Source organism: Liolophura sinensis, chromosome 7 (genome assembly GCF_032854445.1).
Source record: "Liolophura sinensis isolate JHLJ2023 chromosome 7, CUHK_Ljap_v2, whole genome shotgun sequence".
Taxonomy (NCBI): Eukaryota; Metazoa; Mollusca; class Polyplacophora; order Chitonida; family Chitonidae; genus Liolophura; species Liolophura sinensis.
The window spans coordinates 7,611,330-7,625,768 of NC_088301.1; the positions used below are offsets into that span (position 1 = coordinate 7,611,330).

General features: G+C 37.6%; 1 protein-coding gene and 1 long non-coding RNA gene across 2 annotated transcripts in view; both read right to left on the bottom strand.

Annotated features, from left to right (window-relative positions):
* Positions 1 to 19, bottom strand: part of LOC135470602 (uncharacterized) — a 60,845-nt gene extending 60,826 nt beyond the window's left edge. The window contains exon 1 of the mRNA XM_064749638.1: positions 9 to 19. Coding sequence (XP_064605708.1) covers positions 9 to 19 — 11 coding nt within the window. The remainder of the gene's footprint in view (positions 1 to 8) is intronic.
* LOC135471965 (uncharacterized) lies at positions 19 to 13,183 on the bottom strand. Its single transcript, XR_010444487.1, has 4 exons — positions 12,849 to 13,183; positions 4,702 to 4,743; positions 2,520 to 2,585; positions 19 to 95 (listed from the first exon to the last, which is right to left on the bottom strand). It is a non-coding gene; the product is annotated as an uncharacterized LOC135471965 (long non-coding RNA).
* Positions 13,184 to 14,439: the final 1,256 nt, after the last annotated feature.

The window sequence follows — 14,439 nt, forward strand, 5'->3', positions numbered from 1 at the left end:
TCATCTGCCCGAGTTCCATCTGTCGAGGAACTGCCTTTTGTCTGATTTCCATAATGCACTCCCAGCCCAATAGCCAATGCCAGGGCTACCAGAGCCTGGGAAAGTGAAAGTAAATGTGGCATTACCTTTAATTATACATTTAGTGTGTGCGCTGGATGTTTGCTGTTTTAGGTCATACTCCTCTAACTCCTCAACCTTTTTTGCATATGAAAGAGCAACTTTCAGGGCAATTCATGCACATTTTTAATTTGATTTTTGAAGACAAAACCTCCAGTGGTTGAATTGCATGGCTTCACAAAAAGTATAATTTTATCAGTCAACATAGAATAATGCCTTCAGAATACGCCTGAATAAACACCCTAGTTTGAAGAATTAGTCACTAAAAGAAACATTTTCTGTCACTTATCAACTTATTCGGGGGTGGGTTTGGGGGAGAAAGTTTACAGAGCCCAGAGAAAACCAAAACAGCTTCCTGGATGCCTGACAAGCCTACAATAAGTCAGATGTACAAAAGCAGGTTGGGTGGAGTTAAACGTTTGCCCTAAGGATTATTGATAAAAATGTTGAAATACTTAATTGTGTTTCCGGGACGACCCCAACATGCAAGGCCCGCAAAGAATTGCGTGACAACACAGTTGATGGAAATACTGCATTCAAGATATCATTAAAAAGTATGAAATAACTTTACCTGTGGTGTAACATAGACGTGTGGTGTTGCTGTATACCTGTGGTGTAACACAGATGTGTAGTGTTGCTGTATACCTGTGGTGTAACATAGATGTGTGGTGTTGCTGTACACCATTGGGAAAGTCTTTATTATGGATATGTAACGGGAGCAGCTTTCCAGTGATTATACTAGCAGTAGCTAGCGGGAATTTCCCTTTAGCTCGGTTGGTAGAGCGCTGGACTTCGGCTGCAGAGGCCCGAGTTCGAATCCCTGTATGACCCACGTAGTGAAATCCTTCAACCATTACAGGTATACAACTCCTTGGCTTATTATCACAATAAAAATTTGTTATCAAACCAAGAAGTTGTACATCAATAAGAAAGACTTACCAAGTGTACCTCCTTCCCAACTTCTAAATGTCACTCAAACATGTTATTTGCCGTATACCTGAGGTGTAGCATATACATGTAGATGTAGTGTTACTGTATACCTGTGGTGAGGCCTAGAGGTGTAGTGTTGCTGGATACCTGTGGTGAGACCTAGAGGTGTAGTGTTGCTGGATACCTGGGGTGTAGCATGTACATGTAGGTGTAGATGTAGTGTTACTGTATACCTGTGGTAAGGCCTAGAAGAGAAGGGTAGCTGAGGTGTATGCGTGGTCTTTTTGGAGGTGTTTGTGGGATCTTGTACGGGTGTATGTGTGGTCTTTTGAAGGTGATTGTGGGTTCTGTAAAGTTTTATGTGAGGTGTTTGCATGGTCTTGTGGAGGTATATGTGAGGTGTTTGAATTGTCTTGTGGAGGTGTATGTGAGGTGTTTGCATGGCCTTGTGGAGGTGTATGTGGGGTGTTTGCATGGCCTTGTGGAGGTGTATGTGAGGTGTTTGCATGGCCTTGTGGAGGTGTATGTGAGGTGTTTGCATGGCCTTGTGGAGGTGTATGTGAGGTGTTTCGAAGTCAGTACTAAGGTTGTCTTTTAAGACAACATGGAAATACTGCTTTGAGGAATGCACATCAGATTAAAGAGAACACAAAGTCTATCACTATATGTACACAGAAAAAAATGATACAGGATACAGTTATCATAGAAAAATATGTAAAAAAAATTCTTGAAAGTTTTGAAAGTCGAGAAGATGAAGCATTGAGAATATGACAATGATGAACAATTCATTCCAAGTAGCCGTGTTGTAGAAACCCTTATAAACTTGGCCAATCACTAACGTTGATAACTGGCTGTCAAGTCAAAAAACTTCAGCTCTCGATTGTCAGTGTGATTTCTTACAGTGGATAGACAGATATCGATGCAATAAATTGGATTTTACGGTTAGTTTAAGTGTGAAACTGATGCATTTTGAACCACACATTTATGAGCAGGGAACTGAGAACGGCTGCCTGTGTCACCATGCGTACATGTTAATTGGACAGGAGGCAGCAGTTACTTGTCAGGGTGAGCTGGCAAGAAAACCGCCATGGATGAGTAGATCATGGCTTGAAGAAAAATATTGTGACTTTGCATTATTTTTCCACAGCTAAATCAGATTTATTTCGAAAATGAGTGTCCAGGTACTGACGATTGTTTGCCATTTATTTTGTTGATATGCGGTGTAGAATTTTTAAAATATTTTTAGAACATTTCTGAAATACTACTTTATTAATTAATTTAGCGTTAGCGAAGGACCTTGCGTTACCTTTAAGTACACCTGCAGTTACCAGTCTAATAAACCTCAGAACGGCATAAGGTTCAGTACAAGAACCCCCGCATAATCTCATGTATCGAGAGCACTTACTGACAGCGATCTAATTACACATTCACAAGACAATGTTTAGCTACTCTAGTATATATTTGATACTTACGATGACAGCAATAATCCCAATGACCCAGCGTTTGTTACAGGAAGTCTTTGGCTCCCCATTGAGGCCCTATTAAAACAAGAAAAAGTAAAATGTGCTTATTGTAAAGCCTGCTTTGCACTTCATGCCATTTCATCTTCATATACATAGGCCTGAAAGATGCTGAAACGAATTAGACAACTCTCCCCTAACTAATAATAATTCTCATTGTTATTCATTTTGGTGATTTATATCCCATGCTAAATAAGCCTATGCAAAATGTATGCATGGAACAAGTTGGTCTTCTAACTTCACCAGCGTTCCGCAAATCACACAACAGCCTATTTGCAGAAGTTAGTCCAACTATCATCATTCCAAGGAAACAACACCAGAAAGACGATCGGAAAGACATGACGGGTATTATCCTGAGAGGCTTTTCACTTATTAACTTGATTTACGAACTCGTGGGAAAATTGGCCTGGTGCTACGTGGTATGTAGGCCTGCAAGTATAAAACATATTTAAACAATAAATAAGAAGGAAAGGCGAAAACATACTTTAAAATACCGGTACGCATATTTGGAGTATTCATGCATTTTTATACCCCAATCGATGGGGGTGTGTAACTAATAAGTCTGTGTTCCACTATTCAGAGATGTACATGTATCTCCAAAACGGTTATGAATAACATCATGAATTTGCTTTTCATCTAGATAACTAAATTAGGCCTATATGATGGCATTGTCATATTCACTTCTTCGCTGTTTTTTTCTCTCTCTCTGTTGTTTTTTTAAACACTGGTGGTACATCGCTTTCCGACGGTTTCTGTCCGGTTTCTTCTCACAATAATGTTGGCCACCGTTGCCAATGTGAAATGTTCATGAGTAGGCCTATGAAGTGGTCAATCAAGCTAATCTTTATTAACCTCAGGATATACATGTATATGTATGTGGCCTAACTTTATCTCCGTACCATGATTTTTTAAGACTGCATGTTTCCTTTTCAATGTCACCATAAATTTAGATATGTACAAATTATAGAATATAATGTGAAGGAAATGCTGTAGATTGTAGGCCTAATAACATATTTTTGGTGCATGGTAAGTTATAGTTTCGTTTCATCTCGCAACCCATAAACAATTACAGATATAAATATTTAACAGTATAAACATATATATAAACAGTATTTAAAACGTTTATCATATAAATATATGAATATTTATTTCTGTTTATAAAGCACGAGACATTATCAACAATATAGGCCGAGACGTATATATGTATTAATTGACAAACTGAATGAAAAAAAAGTGGAACGTACTATATATGTAAAGAAATGAAGAAGCGTTTCGTATACAGACATTCGTATACCAGCCGTCAACCAATAAGGGCGTTTCAGGTCAATAATCGCAAGGTCAATTCCCAAAACAACGTTTAACACAAACCACCAAAGAACTAAGAAAGTACATAGATCCATGCCTCAAAACAGACATTCGTATACTAGCCGTCAACCAATAAGGACGCTCCAGGTCAATAATTCTAAGGCCAATTCCCAAAACAACGTTTAACACAAACCACCAAAGAACTAAGAAAAGTACATAGATCCATGCGTCAAAATTCGTATTTATAGGCTAAAATTCATCAGACATTCGTTTCCCAAGCATCAAACAATAAGGACGCTCCAGGTCAAAAATTCGACGGCGAATTCCCACTAGTTACGTGTGACCATTTGCCAGCTGTCACACTGTCATTGCTGCTCTGGTTTTACCCTCTATGCTGTACCCGCACGTCTTTAACTATATTTGCTATATATGGGTTGTTTAAAGCTGGCAGATCGTCAATACGCCGTTTAAGAAGTGAGAAAGATGAAATTTACTTTTTGATAATTTCTGCACATATGGTCGTGTTCATATGAGAACAAGTATAGGTCAGTTAAAAGTGGCGGTGGCGGGGGTGGGGGGCAAACTTTGGATCCCATTGTATGGAATAGGTACGTATACAATGTCAGTATACGGTTTCCCCGAATTTCACATACATGTACATGTTATTAATGAGAAATTCATGCAACTTGATGAACAATTAAACATCCCATGAATAATAATTCTGGTATGTAGTGGAACTCGTCGTACAGTGCGGTGTTTTGTGTTTTAATAATCCACCTGCAGTTGACCCCTGGCTAATAAGTAAACATATCCTACTCAATCTACTCACCTCTAACGATGAATATGTGCCATATCCATTGGATTCTGCTTCCTGTTAAAAAAGAAAAATTGAAAAAAAAAGGTATAACGATATATCATCAATAAACAAATTTTTGAACCTGATTCGCGGTTTTCTAACATTCTCCTGCAAATTTGTGCATTCTGCATGTATTAAATTATTTTTTAATTATTTTCGTTTACTCCATCTGAATTGCTCATGGCGATCTGAATTTCTCCTGACATGCAATATCTTAATATCATAACCAATATTGGTCTACGTGTCATGGTAGTTTTCAGCCAGCTCATAGTCTAAGATTATTTAGTGGAACAGATATACGGATCGGAAACACTTATAAAGCATTTCTTGGTAATTTCATTGGAATGACGTTTCACTGGTATTTGGTATGACGCGATCTGGGTTTGATCCGGGGTCTCCCAACTTCGAGGCGGACGCTCTAATCATTAGACCACCGAAGCGGTTATATATATATCGGACTATAGTAGTTTAGAACGGGCCCTGAACGTTTATGTGTCATCTATAGGCTTACTATAACCTGTTCACCATGAAAACACCGCCGGCGTGAACAATGTACGAGTGTGTATCTAGTGTATCTATAGATTCAGTTTTCAACAAAATGTAAAACTAAACATACTATGTGAGATAGATTTTATTCCACGCTATAAACATGTCAAAGATATGCATGTATAGCAAGGTGGTTTTGGAAAGGGACACAAAATGAATTTGCCGAAATTCAAAATCGGATAATATTTAAAACAGATTTTAGAAGAAAAAGCAACAACCAATCAGAATGAAGGAAAATTATTCAATATCCAAAACGTATGCCGGGATTCGACTAGTTTTTGGATTTGGACTGGGGTTATACAAAGGTTTAAAGAGGCGACAAAATTAACGAGGACACAGAATTTTGACAAAATCGGACAATAGGCCTATTTGGTGGATGTATGCACCCCAAAGCGTAAATGACAGACGGACAGATATCCACGAAGCACTAAAAGGAACATGGTTAGAAACAAATTTTAAGTAGAAACAAAACGCACACACACGCCTTTCAAAGTGTCAGTTATGTTTTTTTTTAATAATTCGTGCTCACGAGATAACTGACCAATAGAAATGCGCAATCATTTCGCGCGCACGAGCGCAAGGTGATCTTTGTTACATAAAGATCTTGTGCGCACGACTTTCCTAGAGCAATTATGTCGTGCTCTCGAGCGCAGGGCTTAATAAACATTTCGAGAGCTTGACATAAAATTGCTATGTCGTGCGAACGGCTCAGTCAATTAGTCAATTATCACGTGCTCTCGAGATCTTTATTAAATCGTGCGCACAAGATCTTTACTAAAACACATAGCTGAAACTTTAAAAGTTGCGTGGTCATTTTTTTCTCTTTCTATTTACAATTCTTTCCTAACCATGTGACATTTACGGCTCCGAATATATAGATAGAGGAACAGCCTAAATCAAGATCCTTCGTTTCTTGTTCCTTAATCTTAATCGTGATAGCACGCGCTAGGTATGTCCATTCCTTTTGTCATTGCAGAAGGTATCGTATTTCCTTTCACGTGTTCGTTTCTGCATTTGGCTCAAAACGTTCCAGTAGATGTGTTTGCGGTTCAGACATATACTTGACATTAGATACAGCTGCATACTTCGATGTCACTATTTGCTTTATTTGCGCACCACACATCCCTTTCTACGGTATACATCATTATACCAAACATGTATGCACAGCGACAACGGGTTTTTGAATTGCTTCCCGGGTAATGACATAGACATATATCGTTACCCATGAAATGTTGACTCATACCTGTAATCAGTTAATCCAAAACCACTTAACCTACATTTTACCTATATAATACATGCAACAGCCATAAATCAACTTCTATTTAGATATATACGGACAGAAGAAAAAAATGGAACCATAATTTATAGATGATGTTTTACATAGCCCAGCATACGTTTAGTTAACGTGCTGAATAAAGTAACGGAGAAAGATCAAAGATCACATTTGGAAACTTAAATCGTAAATCGTCTTTGATTGATGTTTTACGCCGTACTCAAGAATATGTCATTTATACAACGGCGGCCAGCATTATGGTGGGTGGAAACCGGGCACAGACCGGGGGAAACCCACGACCATCCGCAGGTTGCTGAAAGACCTTCTCAAGTTATAACATTTAAATTTATAGCTAATGTCACGAAAAAAGAAAAATAAACACAGATTCGCAATCGGTACTTTTGGTAGTATAATGTGACTGGGCGGAGCACCGTGTGTGCATGCATGGTGTCTTCGGCATGGCGTTCCAGTGAGGAAGCGCTATAAATATGACAGAATATTAGGTCAAGGACTGCTACAAGGAGTCACCGTGATGATATGAGCGAAATAATATTGATAACAAAGTCAAACGGCAATCAAACATACAAATAATGAAAGATAGGATGTCAACAATAATCACCAAACGGCCCACGGACAAAACGACATACAGGTCTATGCATAGAGCTACTTACCGCGGCTACAAACTGTATTGAAAAGAACGGATTTACGAAGTTTGTGACGACGAATGTAAGAAATGAAGAAATTAAGAAAACATATATTCGGGGAAACATTTTGACGGGCCAAAAAGTTTTTACTACTCATGACACATTCCACTCAAGCCTGAGTATTTTGGATGTTTACATTGACTCTGATATGACGAAGGTCGGGCGTATATCACTATATAGAGTGAACCTGTCAGATGCTGTGTATTATTAGTTAAACGGCTATATACTGTGTGACAGGATACTGCAAATATACTTCTAATGTAGGAGTCGGAAGAATCCGGGATCAAACCCGAGTCGGGTCATACCAAATACTTTCAAAATGATACTTGCTGCCGCGTCGCTTGGGGTTCAGTACTGAGAGGTTGGAGCAAGGAAACATGACTGGCTGGCCCGGTGTCAAGACTAATGTGACTGGGTAAGGTGTCATGTCTGGCGTCTTCGGCATGATACTTCGGTTGAGGCAGCACTTTGGTGCCATCTACTCCTTGCCACAAGAAGACACAATATCACACAATATGTATTACAATACCGGATGACTCTTCGTCGTAATATGACTGAAAAATTCTTTGGTACGTCGTATAAACCCAAGCATACATACATATATGCCATGTAACGTGTTTGAAATTTTACGCCACACTCAAGAATATTTCACTTATACGACGGCGGTCAGAATAACACTGTACAAAAGGATTTGAAATTGTAATTTAACACTGTCTTATATATATCAAATTAACATTTTATCATTTCGTTTTTACTGTATATACTGTAAAGGACTATAACTCTCTGGAGGCCGGTCGGGGGTTGGGGGGGGGGGGTCACTGATACTCTGATTGTTATAGATGTGAGCTTGACATATTACTTGGTTGTAAATAATTTAGGTTTATATAGAAAGTATCACCATTACACAATACTTGTTTATACAGGTTGACGAGTAAACACAATCTAAAAGATTAAAATGTCATTTGAATTATTTACATGCAGCTGTATGTACATTGGACCAGAGAGGTGCAGGGCTAAATCGAAGTCTCCTGTTGCCACGAACAGACCTTCCTAACCCAAGTCCCGTGTGCGACGTTCTTAAAACTGAGGTGTTGCACTTAGCACTTAACAGGCTTAGGACGATTCCTCCAGCCTTTCAAGTGCCTTGTGCGACACAAGTTTTGAGATAGCACATTTTGTTCATTTCGTGTGTACTACAGAACTTCTGTTGTATTAAAGATTTGTTTGTTTGATGGCATGGGGATTTAATGTAGTCTTTAACCATCCAAATAAAGTAAGATTTACCTTGAGACAGTGACCCAACGCCATAAAAGTTGTTAATTTGACATAAGACAGTATATTATTACAAATTTTTCTATAAATGGTATATAATGTGTTAAACCTAACATTATAAATACTTTCTATGTTATATCACTGTCAAAATGTTGGAATTATCATTGTTAACGTTATCTATAAACTTGCAAGTATAAATGGTTAATCGGTGAGGGAGGCTGGGTGAGAGAGGGGCTTCATAAAATGGGCCACATCGCAGCAAAAACAAACATCATTTTCTGCTGTAAAGGAAATAGATCTGAACCGCTTTGTTAAAGTGGAATAAAGCTGTATATATATTTCTGTAAAAGAAAATCAAATGCAGTAAATTGTTTGAATGTTTGAAATGTTTGAATTCTATGATGGGAGGTATGAACCATATAGCTCGTGTTTAGAACCTCTGACGTCATAAGAAATTTCTCCTGATTTCAACACAGGTTTTGATGTTGGAACATCTCTTGTAACCCAAATGAAAAATATTACTTCAACAATGTCCTCATAAAAAATCGCATTTAGAAGCAATACAATCCTCTGCATATTGTTACAGTAAATCATGTTGTAAATATTTTACCCCATTTTCCAAGGCAATTCTGCACATATGTGGTGTAATTTTACTCTAGTCGGTGTGTATTTACAGCAATGTCTGTAAAACTCTAGCGGTTTGACCATTTACAGTGCACTTTGTTGTAAATGCACACTGGTTTTCTTGGTAGATATGTAAATTTTGTTAATTTGCAATGGAGTTAACTGATTATTTACAATGGTATATGTGTAAATAAACTACTACTTTGGGTGTAAATATTAAACAGCGGGTCTTGTAAATCTACAGTGAAAATAACTGGTCACAAAAGTGCCAGCATTTTTCACTGTAAAATCACAGTGTAATTTGTTACAGTGTATGTTTAAGTCCACAAAAGAAGAAACATGGTCATAATTATTAAATGGTGTGAACAGTCCAACACTCAAACGTGATCTGAAATCTGAAAACTGTTAAAGGCCAATTGAACGTATAACTGAAGGTATCCAAAATTTAAATTTTATCTCTAACTTGTTATGGTTAAGCGACGTACCACTTCTATTTTAGTACGTCGAGCCTTTTAAAAAAAGGAAAAAAGGTGCGAGAAACTACTTAAGTTCAAAAGTGCCATAGTCAAGTTGGTCGTATAGAGGTGTAGCCTTGTCCAAGGTATCAATCGAATACGATCCTCCGTTTAAAAAAAAACGTACGCCTACACAACTATGGTGTGAGGGAATGACGGACACACAAGAATTTCTAGCCTTCACACCCCTCCCTACCCACAAGGGCTCAGAAGCCCCTCACAAATGCGATCGCAGTAAATTCACTTCCCCCTCATGCTGGATTCCTCTCCGATCGTAAATGTGAAAGTCTTCCAGCAACTTGCAGATGGTGGTATAATGCTGGCCGACGTTACATAAATGAAATATTGTTGAGTACGGCGTAAAACACAAATCAAATAAATAAATAAATGAAAATGCGGATAATGGTGGGTTCCCGCGGTTGCCTCATACAAAAATGCTGGCCGCCGTCGCCTTCGTATACGATGTAAAACTCCAACCAAATGAAAAACATTATTAAATACCGGGTACCGGAAGCTGACTAAAAAGTAATGTAACGCCTGCATAGCGCATAAGTCCACTTTGCAATTCATACATTTGACATCATTTAATTCAATGAAAACCTTGTTCAGACTTATAGAATAGAACATATATTCAGAGACATGTAGTTTTCAATGGGCTTTCTCCTGATGAAAAAACTTCGTTTTTAGATTGGAGGGAGTTTTACCAGTTTCATAGCTTTGTGGCCTAAACCGACACCTGAATTAAGCTTTTCACCGTATGTATGCTGATCCTATACAGTACCTACCACTGCCTTAAAGCTGAAATGATAGGCCTATATGTAAAAATGTTAAATCCAACATTTTGACAGTGGTGGAGGAGGGAAAGCATTTATACTGTCACACCATGAAAACACATAACATATACGTATATATATAGAAGATGGGGAAATGTTTATATAACTCAAGCAAATTTGCGTCTGTGGTGGTGGCGGTGGTGGTAAAATTTGTAATGGCGTGTACCCACCCTAATTAGACGATTTATGCAAAATGCCTGATTTTAGTATGAGGTCGAGAAGGTATTTGTAAACCAAGAAAAAAGACTTGTTAAATATGGTTAAAACCTGAGGCAACGGGTTAGAAACGCGGTTAGCGAAGCGAAACAAATACAAATTTATGGGTAGGTGCCCGGATAAAATTCGGAAGACAAGATCAGTTTGGGCGAATATTTCATATTGATCGAGGAAATGACCAAGTACAGAAATCTACCCTTGTTTGAATTATTCCAGTCCTGCTGAAAAATATTAAGGAGTTTGGGTTTGCTATCTCTTAGCGCTTCTTGGATTGATAAGCTAATTTGCTAAAACAAGAATAACACTTATGAGTGGTAAATACGTATTCCGGTCAGGGCAATCTTTTTCTGTTGTCTGTCGATTGATAAACCTGTTTTCCTTTAATTATGAACACCTTTCTGTGTTCTTTGATTATTTGTCAGTAATGTTTTTTTCAAAGTATTTGAGTATATAAAGACATGACGGCGCGTGGGACTCCATCATGAATAATCGTCATAGAGTATATTAAATAGGAACAATGCAACATCCCAGGTATTATAGAGAATTATAAAATAGCACCCAAACTAGACTGTTGTACTCATTCATATGGGTAAAAAAAAAACCTGGCTCACTGAAAAAAATTGAAAAAAAAATGTCAATTACACATATGAAAAAGCTCCGAGAGATATGGTCGTCCTTTTTATTATTATTTTTTGTTTGTTTGTGTTTTTTTGTTTTTGTCATTCTTTTTATTGATTACTGTTTAATATATTTCCGTGCTATTTAGTAAAATATCACTATATATAGGGCAGATTGAGCCGGTGAAAGAAATGCCACGTTTTTCCTATATACTTGGTTCAGTTTCTCAGGTAATGTGCAAATCTTTAAGTCAGTCACGAGTGCTTAAACACACGCGCCAGTATTGTATCCATTTGTAAATAAAGAGCTGCATAGTATCGGGTTATGTTAAATGTGGGTACGTTTAAACCCGGACATACTGGGGAATACCACATACATGTATATAAGGCATAAATAGCTGGTTAGATGCTGTGATTGGCAGCATAATACATATTCACCTGGATCTGTATAAAAAGATCGGTTCCACTATTAAACTTAAAGTATATCTTGACCTATATCAATTCTTTTTCCTTTATACTCGTGAAGTATAGTTATATACATAAATACTAGAACGTAATATACATATATATGGTTTTTCACGATTCCAGGTGGAAAGGATCTATACATGTAGGTCTATAATCCCATATAATACATTAATGTCCTACATATATGTATAATAAGGACTTATCTGAAGACCTCCTATATTTCTATATTGCATTACAGAAATATGTTAGTTTCGTCTTATCGGCTTTACTGAAATTTTTGCTCACTGATATTTCTATACAAACCACGGCCGCGGCCTACTACATATTGGCAATTTTTTTAGACTGTCTTATAGGCATGTTTTTCATTTCTGAACCCCAGGGTTTAAGTCCTATACACAATGTATAGTCTAGTGCTATAGACCAAGCATTTCACTACGCTTCGCTTCTATTTTCATTTATGCTTTTTACGCTACTGCTGATCGAATGGGCCTAATGTGTTCTGATCTTGTCTGAAAGCTTGACTGACTGATTGTTTGTTTAAATAAATGGTGTTTAGCGCAGTGCTCAAGATTTTTCTCTTATACAGTTAAGGTACCGGGAAGGTTTACGGGTAGAGGAAATTGTCTGAAATACATATATAGCGTACCAAGGTTGAAATAAACGCGCATTAACTGAATCCGCGTGTACATGTAATAAAAACGTGATATGCCAGGCCTACCTTCTTTACGTGTTATAATGTGTTGTAAATTATATATTTATTTGATTGGTATTTTACGCCGTATTCAAGAATATTTCACTTATACGACGGCGGCCAGTATTATGGTGGGAGAAAACCCGGGGAAAACCCACGGCCATCCGCACGTTGCTGACATACCTTCCCACGCACTGGTGAGAGGCTCCTGGTCATTACGGTTCCTGGTATTCCCGGAGTGTCCGGGGAAACCACTGCCATTCTGGTTATGTGGTCTTACGATTCAGTTGGCTAAAGCATTTCTCTCAGTGTGCGAGTCGCTGCGAACTCGCGCTTTGTAGATATAATTACTAATGGTCCTTACCTCAAGGTTGAATTTGTACTTCTTCGGCCTCATGGTCAAACTGTCTTGTAGAGTCTTCTATTCCCGCCTGGCGTGCCGGGATAATCACGGATGGATTGGTATAGATATAGTTTCTCCAGGTTAACATATACAGAAGGGATGATCAGAGATAAACACAATAGTACATCAACCATACAAGACGCTTGCCTTCCCCTTTTTGTCGATGCTTTTCGCGGATATGTAGGCCTATGTGCTCAGTGAAGGTGAGACTGGGGCAGGCAGGGGCACGCGCATGTATTATATACACGATATAAATTTACACATAGATCTTCAAGGCATAACAACAGGTATACAGGACGTAAATAGGGTAGCCCGCTAACAAACAGCTAGATTTCATCTCCAAATAATTAGTACGTAACGTACACGTCTTCCATACCTCTATTCTCTATTATAATCCACTTTTAACCATTTACGTTCGTGCATGACGCTGCCCCAAAAATCGTAGTATATCGTCCAGTAATTTATACCTCGTAGATTTCTCAACTATCGTTGATATCGCTCTTCAGTCTTCAGTCAGCAGTTGATTATGATGATATATTTGTTTTCAATATCGTTCTCATATGAGATGTCGTTGATATCGCTCTATAATTAGCTATAACATTATAACTTTATATTGCATGTTCTTTAATTATGCGGTCATATGTTTTTGATGTCGCGCTTCATCAGATGATATCACCTTCTAAATAGATAATTTTAAGCTTTCACTTTCTCATCAGCTCTCTGTAATTTTCGGAGAGCGAGTCTATTCAAAGTGACTCTGGCTTGCAGGGTACCTTGTTCAACATCTTTTTGCTGATGTCTCTCCTTGTCGTTGCGAGCAAACGATACACTGTGACACTGGTAGACCTGTATCCGTTCCCAAACCTACAAAACAGGCAAAGGATGAACATATATATATATATATATATATATATATATATATATATATATATATATATATATATATATATATATATATATATATATATATATATATATATATATATATATATATATATATATATATATATATATATATATATACATGTATATACATTCAGTAAATACCTATGATTGGATGATATCGACAACGACGACGAACATAGTATACTTTAAATATTTACTGATAGTAAATGATTACGTTCACGTAATGCCACTATACAATCTGAACTCTGTACATCCGCATAATGTCATTGTTTATTTATTTATTTACTTATTTATTTATTTAAGTCACTACAGAATCTGATTATGTCAACATCCACGGCAATTATTTCACTGTACAACCTGAATATGTGAACATTCACGTAATGTTAGTATACAGCCGGAATACGTGCACCTCTACGCAACGTCACCGCACAATCTGAACATGTGCATGGGCACAGCCACGTAATCCCACTATACAACCTGAACTTGGGTATACATTCATATGTAATGTCACTATACAACCTGAACACTTGTTCACGTAATGTTAGTACACTATCTGAAAACGTGTAAATCAACGTAATGTCATTATACAATTTACCTGAACACGTATATATCCAGGTAATGTCATCCTACAATATAAACATGTGTG